This window comes from Neolamprologus brichardi, chromosome 6 (assembly GCF_056152115.1).
Source record: "Neolamprologus brichardi isolate AB-2024 chromosome 6, ASM5615211v1, whole genome shotgun sequence".
NCBI classification, from domain to species: Eukaryota; Metazoa; Chordata; class Actinopteri; order Cichliformes; family Cichlidae; genus Neolamprologus; species Neolamprologus brichardi.
In genome coordinates this window covers 21,183,059-21,191,989 of record NC_142109.1, presented here as the reverse complement: position 1 = coordinate 21,191,989, position 8,931 = coordinate 21,183,059, and the positions used below count along the sequence as shown (strand labels likewise).

The following is an 8,931-nucleotide window of genomic DNA, read 5'->3' as shown; positions in this document are numbered from 1 at the left end:
GTTTATTTCCTGAACTGTACTGTGCAGCCATAAAAATATTTTTTAATAAATAACAGTAGTAACATTAGTAATAATACATTTCAACAGTTTGCTTTTTTTATCGGGGCAAGCTTACAAGATAAAATGGGTTAATGTCTAACCCATAAATAATATATTGTTAAACAACTCAAATAAATCTAGTGTGTTATCCAAAAAATCTTTGAATAATTCAATTTGTACAACTGCAAAGTGACACACTATCTTTAATTTGCATGACCCCTGCTTCACTCTGTAATCCTCTCTGAGGTTTCAGAGTGAAGCAGGCCCAGCTTAGTACAGCAGAGTGGGCAGATGCAGTCACAGCAGTGTTGTGAAAGCAGTTCTTCCTGTTGTATGATCCTGAAACCAAGTGTACAGGGCTTCCCAGTGCACCCTGGTGGCTGTTTTCTCTTTCTTTTCCCCCTCCTATCTTCCCTTCTTCTATGCAGCGGTTGCTACCCCACACATCCAAACACCCATCAAACATGGTACAGTCACACCGCCACCACCCAACCTCCAGGAAACTCGTTGGCCGTAAATGAGACAGCACTAACTGTAAGCGTTTCCTGGCCAATTGATAGACAGACACCCGCACCACGGCAACAGCTGCAAGCCCCCTCCCTCCCGAACACTTTTCACTTTCCTCCACCATTTTGAACCCCATCTTCAACCGCATCCCACATCCACCCTGACTTTCCGCAAACACAGCCACACACGAAAAAATTGTTGCCTTCACAGTTTTTTTTTCCCTTGTTCTTCAACATATAACGCACATACATGCACACACTGTCTTTATTTTAATTCACCACAAATTTGCTTGTGATCACAAATTGTACCTATAATGTTGTATTGTATTTTTGTCAGACTGGGCATTCATCTGTAAATCCTTCACCAGTGTAAAAACGCTTTAAAGTCTGCTTCTTGGGAAAATCTCATCGCCTTGTGGAAAACATTTCTGTGAAATTTGTTTTTCGGTTTGCTGGACTTTCTACAGGAATGGCAGGGCAACTGTAGATCCATGTTCTCGGTGTCACGTCACTCACTAGTTTTATTTTTTGATTTGTGTTGTTTATGGCTTCCATGCTGAAACACTATTGTCAATCATCTGTCATTCTGGTGAACAGCACACGTAAACAGCATGGAGTTGTGCTTTGGCTACTCGCCCCCATAAAACGTGCACTGACAGCTTTGTTATGGACAAACAGAAGGACACGTGCAGATTTTTCAAAATAAAGTTAAAAGAAGCGAACTTCCAATCACCATAAACCATTTTAATCTCATAATCTAGCAGTTTGGTCATTGTGTTCATTTTATGCTACTTACTGGTCAGTTTGAGCATACACAAGTAGGCTAAACTGAGAGCGGCAAAACATTTGAATGTGTTGAGAAATCGTGCTGACATAGAGCAGTCTTTGGAGCGCAGTAAGAGGATGTCAAATAAGGAACAGCAAACTAAAACACACTTTATTTCTGTCTCTTACAAGTGTGTCACAATGTCAGGGCGGAACCATCGGCCCTGCTTTTCAGACAATTAGAGCAGCGAGGACATTAAGAAACGGCAACGTCAAATCACCACTGCATGCAATGCATTTCTCTGCAGGCACTCTTAAGTTACCATAACTGCACTGAGGCAAGGCTGATTATTTACACGTAAACTTCAGAGACTGACAAAATATTTGATTTTCATGCTTTTTTCTGACAGATCTTCCATTTTTATCCATTTGCTAAGAAGATTTTAAATTCCCCAGATTACTTTTATAAGCACGTGTAATCAGGGCCCTGTTTCGTGTCTTTCTTCTTCTACTGTTTTAGCTGTATAATGTTTATTAAAGGATCATTGTTACCATATTTGGATATGAAGCTGGTTTGAGTGTTCTGTTAAGTTTCATGTCTCAGCCTTCCTCAAAGCACAGTTTGGTGTTTCACTAAATGACAGCTTCACAATCAACATTGCCAGAAAAGACAAAGAAGCTCTCAAACCTGCAAAATTCATTTTAAAAAACCCCTCTTTTTTTAAAACTTATTCACACCTTTCTGCAATTGATCAAACACTTTTGATATCTCCGTCTCTGCCTGGCATTTAAACTCCCAGTGTTTGCTGCCTTTTGGTGTCACCGCTCATCATTCGATGCTGCCACCATCCCTATCTGGCTCTTGACCTTTCCCAGAATGCCTTGGGTCACCAAAGAGGTCTTAGCACCAAAGCTTTCTTCACTGTCCGTGTCTCCATAGCAACTGGACGTTGCTGGGGAATTAGCCAGGGCACTGATTGAGTCAGTTGAGTCTCTGTCTCTGTGGGCTAACGCCAAAGCGGGACGGGCTGACGCAGGCAGGGCAGAGTGGGATGGCGGCGGAGTGTCGCACTGAAAACGAGGGTTCAGTTTTTTGCCTGCCAAACCAGGAGCCATGCTCTCATCCTCCACATCATCCTCAGCCGAGTCCCTGCTCTTGTCTTGATCCTGGTCATTGAGCAGTGTCACCAGGAAGTTGATGTACTTCACGGCCAGACGGAGGATTTCGTTCTTGCTGAGTTTCTTGTCGGGTGGGTGCGTGGGAATGAGTTTCCTCAGCTCAGAGAAAGCCCCGTTGACGTTCTGCTGTCGCCAGCGTTCACGGCTGTTGGTGAAGACGCGGCGGGCGAGTTTTTGGGGAGGGCCTGTTAAACACACATAAACACAGATTTAGTCCAAAAGGTTTTTTTTTTTTTCCAACAAATCCTTCAAATCATCACTAACTTAACAAAAGGGGGAGGGGATTAATTAGACTTTGGAAGAATATTAAATATTTGTGATCCATTTTTAACGATTAGATTCCTCCGCAGGAGGTTTTGGGCCATGAGCTGGTTTTCAGTTCCAAAAAAAGAGGCATGTGGTGCCAGGGGTATATTCCTATACCCATGGCAGGATATAGAAAAGCACTGAGAGATGGACTAGCAAATTGTGGAAGTAGGTTTTTCTCACAGGATGTGATGGCAGTGAAAAAAAGTACATAACATTGCTACATACTCTTTAAATAGTTTAAATATATGCCTTCATCTCCAAAATGTGGACATCAATTTCCCCAAATTACAGTTCAAAACATTCAAACAATAAATATCTCCATAATAGTGTCGCACGTACACACAGAAACTCACATTCATTCATCTCCATCTCATAGTGCGAGGAGGGTCTCCTCTTGATGCGGTTGTTGCTGATGACACCATAGCTTCCTCCTGAAGAACCCAGGTACGAACTAGAAACACAAACACTATGTGAATCATTTGTGGGATCGTATTTACAGTCAAACAAGTAAAAATAAGCTACATATAAATAAAAACAAGACACATATAAGGTTGTTTTGGCATTTCGTCCTCCTTCCTTTAGCAACTGAATAGGGAGAAATCATAAAGAGTGGCTAAAGAAAGCAGGAACATGGTGGAAGCCATTAATGGAGGTGTGAATGTGAGTGGTGGCGTTGATTGAGTGTGCATGCAGAGTTTTAACCCAATCTCATTAAGCTTGGTTACTAGCTGATTCTACTTCAGGGGGGATGAAATAGATCAATGCTTCCTGCTACAAACAAACCAGAGAGGAAAGGGGAGAGAAGCTTATTCCCAGACCTCCATGACAGATGGGGAAGCCACAGATATATCCACTGTGCAAAAAAAGTCCCACTTTTTCCACTCTTCTGTGAGAAAACTGTGTAGAAAATGCCGTTTGGAGTAGAGAATAGAGGAACAGTAGGAGGGCTTTGATAAAGACTGCAAATTAATGCCTTTCTTCACAGGAGTAAAAGAAGAGCTGCCAATTGCTCGGGCCCGAAATGAGCTTTAAGAGTTCTGGTTTGCTTCCTTTTGTCAGTTTAAGGATTAAAATTAGCTGTAATTAAAACTGGATGTATAGTTTAGAAAAGTGGTATATTCAAGTAAAGTTTTTTTTTACTTGGCTGCTAAATACACACACACACACACACACACACACACACACACAAAGAAAAAAAACATTCACTGATTCAATTTGTGTTCGGTAACCAAAAGGTCTGCTGGGTAAATTTAGCGTGAGAAATGTGAGGTCCCTTCAAAACAGCACACATCCTGCTGTCATTTTCACATAACAGCGCAGCACAGCAGCTATTAATCATGATGGGAAGTCGAGAAATCCGAGCAGTTGAGGTTTTATCTGAAACTTGGCATTGCAGCGAGAAAAGTGGCATCATCCTTGATAGCAGCATGTCAGGAAGCTGTACTGTAGTGAGTTTTATAGTTTAGTTGTCCGCATCTGTTTGCAGGCTTTTTCGAAAGGAAGTGAATGAGTGTGCGATACTTTATTTTACATAATGTTCCAGTTTACGCGATCGTTATTTTATGTAATTTATAACTTTTTCATTTTACCTCTAGAATTATTTGCTTCCAATGAAACAAATTCATTCAATAAACATATTCATGCCATGCACTGATCATTTTAACCGTACTGTCAGCAAATGTTGCAGTTTTTAATCGACCAGATAAAAGGTAGCATTACAAATATGCATTTATCTTTTTTTTTTTTTTTTTTTTTTACCTTGCATCAATCTTTTTTTGTTGTGGACACTTTAGCTTTACTTGCTTTAGCCTTCAAATATATTAATTTGAAGTCAAAAGTAGGGCCTTGTCTAATGAGTTTGTCTTTGGTTTCATTTGTCTTTTTATGTTGAATGTTTTTATTACTCCAAAATCCATTTAAAGGATTCTTTTCTTTTTTTTAAAAAAAACAAAACAATAAACAACCAACATAATCCTGCTTAACGTTTGGAGTAGATACAGGAATTTTTGAATTGAAAGGTTTCTTTGATTTCATAATTGCAGTCTATCTTCAGAAATTAGTGGCAAATTGAAAAAGGAAAATTGGGAGACATGATCCAGATGTTCCCCCCAAAATATCGTATACTAATCTGCATAAAGATCCAGACTCACTTTATTCATGGTGTAGCAGCACTCAGACTGCTCTTGTTTCAAGAAGTTATAAGTGACTCACACTGTGTATGAATGAATTCAAATTTGTATAATCTCACCTAGTGAAGAAGGGGTGACCAGGCAGGTACTGATGAGGCAACAGGGGCCCTGAAGAAGCAGCTGTGGGACCTACGGGACCTCCAGTAGATCCAGAAGCTCCAGGGCTGACCACAGGTAAACAGTTCAAATGGCCGCGGCGAATGTCTCCATGTGGCCCATGTAGGAGATTGGGAATTGGGTGGAGGGCAGTCAAAGGGGTATTTGGGAGTGGCAGTGGGGGCTTGCTGTGGCCAAGGCTGATAACTGGAATGTGAGGAGGAAGAGGAGAGGATGATGAGGATGAAGGGAAGGCAGCTGTGGAGGTTGGAGGGGGAAGAAGGCACGGGGAAGTCTTTGCTGGTGCCGGGAGGAGTGGAGGTGGCGAGGAAAGAGTTGGGGACCCGTTGGCTGAAGCAGCAGGAGCAGTGGTGCTCTTTGGCCCCCCTAGTTTTTCCTCATCCTCTTCTTCCTCCGTTTCCATGGCAATGGGCTCAGGTGCAGCAGTTGTATCTGCTTGGTGATTGGTTAACACTGTGTTTGGGGTGATGAGGGCTTGTGTCAAGCCAGGAGTAGGGACATCCGTGTGTCCCTTGTGCCCTGTCTTGTTAGTGGGTTGTGGGCTGCCGATAGCATCCAAGGATGCTGACTGTTGGCTGTAGAGAGGGCTGCTATGCTCCATGGATGCACACGATGGTGAGGAGGCAGAGGATGAAGAAGAGGAGGAGGGGCGAGGTATGTCGTGGGGTGAGGCAGGCGGGCCAGTGGAGTTCAGCTTCTCCATCATGGTGGTGAAGTCTCTGAAGGAAACTCCGTCACTGTCAAGGTGTTGCTCTTCTCAGCTGCCCAGCGTGCGTGCTGCAAGTCTGTGTCTCATCCCTGTGGTGTTTTACACGAGAGTCACTAATGTGTTTATATTCCGGCACACGCAGCTAGTCCTACAGGGCCCTAAAAAATTCTCCTGGCCAATTGTATGAGTCTTTTAACCCTTTATTTACTTTTCCTTTGTTCTACTTTTCTACAGATTTTTCAATATTTTAGCATTTCTACATACATGCATGAATTGTCCTTATTTCTCAGCATACAAGTCTTTTAACATCAGTTCAGTTTTATTTAGATTTTACAATGTTATTAATTTATTCATGAATCTTCACAGTGACACAGCATATGACACCTTCTGCTGTTACACGCTTAGGAGATTTTCGTACAGCCCTATTACTCATGACTGCTGCCTCTGATGGCTGTTGCACAACTGTAATATAATGTAACAGAATATTGCATAATGTTCCAGTAAAGCAAATTAATTAATTTCCATGTTCAATTTAAATTAAACGTAGTTGGATAGAATTTGCAAACTTAAATAAGGGCCTTCTGCTGTGATTAAGTCTCTGGCTCCAGCATATAAAGGAGGTGGCTCTTGCAGTTTGATGTGATGGGGAAGTCTGTTTTTTTTTTTTGTGTTGTTTTTTTTTTTTTTTTACTGTACATCCCGAGTAGCAAATTCTTTTTTGGTTTTGAACGAGTCTCTAGTGGCTTCTCTTAATAAGTCTATCCGTCTATCTGTCTGTCCACATGTATTTTGAGGATATGAGTCAAAATCCTTTTACGGACCCCAAAAGTCCCAGAACGCTGACGATTGGATTGATATCAAAGAGTCTGTTGAACAAAACAAAGGGAAAAATGGACTCAGGATATATATTTGATGTATGTTTAGCAAAGACTATAAGATATGAAAATGTGCTTAAAGGTCAGTTTGCACACGTGCAGTGCAACAGTTTCTGATAAGATGAAATAAGTTGTTGTTTAAGGGAGCTGATGCATGGCTTCATCAGAAATTTATTTCAACTGTAAATTTAGAGGTGTGATGCAATTTTAAAATGTTGACATATGGAGTAAATTCATTCTTGTACTTTACAAATTACCGCTCGTTAGTCTGTCTTGCAAAGCTTACAGCTCATGATTTTTCAGGTTTTGCAATTGCAATTGTTCCTGTTTTCTTTTCTGGTGGTCATGACTTTATCTTGGACAGTTCCGTCTTTCGCAGTGATGTGTAGGAATGACATTTGCAGCTAATTCTTTATAAATATATATTTTTTGCAGCATATCCCTAGCAGTTTGTTAACCATTGTATTGATTTTTAAATGAATAAGGCCCAGCATGTTTACTTTTGAAGCACACATTTTAAAGAGGATTCATTTTGTAGTGAAAGACACAAAGCAATGCTTTCAGAAGTCCCCTCGTTTTTTTGGTTTAATTTACAATTGTGACAAAAATGTTATTAACTCTTAAAGTTTTTATTATTTTTGTTCAATATCTTTCTTTCTGGTAAAGCCACTTGTTATTTTCTTATATTGTTTGAGTAGCCAAACAGAGTGTATTATATTTTTACTTTAAATAGATAACTGGGGGTAAAATGTTATAATTTAAACTAGGACAGAAATCAGAAATCCTATGTTTTCAAACAATTAACTAGAATATATTGTCAATAATAGAAATATAATACATTATTAATATTTTTTAATGAATAGATACATGATGTATTGGACATCATGTATGTGTATTGTGTTATTATTACTAGTATTTAAATAAGTATTACTTCCTGCAAACTATTTGCGTACAATCTGAACAATAAGTAAGACAATAGGTAACCTTTAATACTTACATATACATCATGACATCCACTGTGGCTCGTGAGTATGGCGTACAAAATCCCTCAGAGTTCGAGTGGTCGGAGAACGCACATGTATCTGCTCAGTGTTTAGCGTCCTCTCCCTCCTCCTTTAAGTCGCTCACACTCCACTGCAGCCTGTCAGCGTCTGTCTGTCAACTTATGAGGTCAGAGTTGGAGCCACGCTGTCTGATACCACTGCTCATATTCTTAAACATTTATAAATAATTATAAATATTCAAAGAAAAAAACATTTACAAAGAGAAGAAGTCAGAGCGAGGCCAAGCGACTGGGAAACGTAGATGTATGGGTTTTTTTTGATTGGAAGTTGCTCCTTTGAACGAAGACACACTCAAAACGTGGAGATGGAAGGTGCGGGTCTCCGCCATCACCCCCTGTCCATATGTCAATCTCGTCTCTCTCCCTCTCTCTGTCTGTCTTTCTCTATCTTTCACCGTCCTGCCTATCCTTTCCCTCGCTCAATCTCTTCGCCAAGAAGACACAATGCTGTCGCTGGTTGCCAGAGTTCTGGTACTGGCAAATGTGAGGTGGGAGAGAGAGTGAGAGAAGGGGGTGGGGGTGGGGGGTGGGAGAGGAGGGGAGAGAGTGAGAGAGAGAGAGCGAGAGGGAACCGTGTTGCAAGGAGAGTTTTCCGCTCCCTGCTGGACAAGAGGATGTGCTAGTACAATATGGTGGCTGCTGATAAGAGCCTCAAAAGCTGCCTGTGGCCTGTAGATAAGGAACCTTCACCACCCCTCTTCCTCCACCACCAATACCAGCACACACACACACACACACACACACACACGAATAAGCAGGTTCACGCCTACATGCATGTACGCACACATACACACGGCACTGGACTGGTCAGTCCCAAACTTTGAAGGGATCTGGATTATTTCCAAGAAAATATTTGCAGCTGCACTTATATAACAATATATTAAAGAGACAATGTGGCTGCTGCTCATTCATGCACGTGCTTTCACAAATATGCCTGTGTGTTTTAACACACACATACATCGTATGCATGCACAGCATGGCCACTTGGGATATCTTTGTTTAAAATATCAGCCCTTAAAGCTTGTTGTCACATTCTGATTAGCACAAAACCCCTCAAATGATGGGCATTTAGAGCAGACAAACATGTTCTGTTTGTTGGATTTAGACCACATTTGAATGACTGAATGAGGAAATTAAACAAACGGGTATCTGAAGTTAACAACTTATTTCAGTTGAAAAA

General features: G+C 40.9%; 1 protein-coding gene across 2 annotated transcripts; it reads right to left on the bottom strand.

Moving 5' to 3' along the window:
- Window positions 1–1,456: 1,456 nt before the first annotated feature.
- On the bottom strand, window positions 1,457–8,231 carry lyl1 (LYL1 basic helix-loop-helix family member). Of its 2 annotated transcripts, none has more exons than XM_087841820.1 (4): window positions 7,686–8,231; window positions 5,047–6,679; window positions 3,152–3,249; window positions 1,457–2,674 (listed from the first exon to the last, which is right to left on the bottom strand). In XM_087841820.1, exons 2-4 carry the CDS (start codon window positions 5,808–5,810, stop codon window positions 2,130–2,132), a joined length of 1,407 nt encoding a protein of 468 aa, XP_087697946.1. In that variant the 5' UTR covers window positions 5,811–6,679; window positions 7,686–8,231; the 3' UTR covers window positions 1,457–2,129. The 2 variants fall into 2 exon arrangements, with proteins under 2 accessions (XP_087697946.1, XP_006787465.2); XM_006787402.2 differs by having other exon boundaries at window positions 5,047–5,902.
- Between the last annotated feature and the right edge of the window lie 700 nt (window positions 8,232–8,931).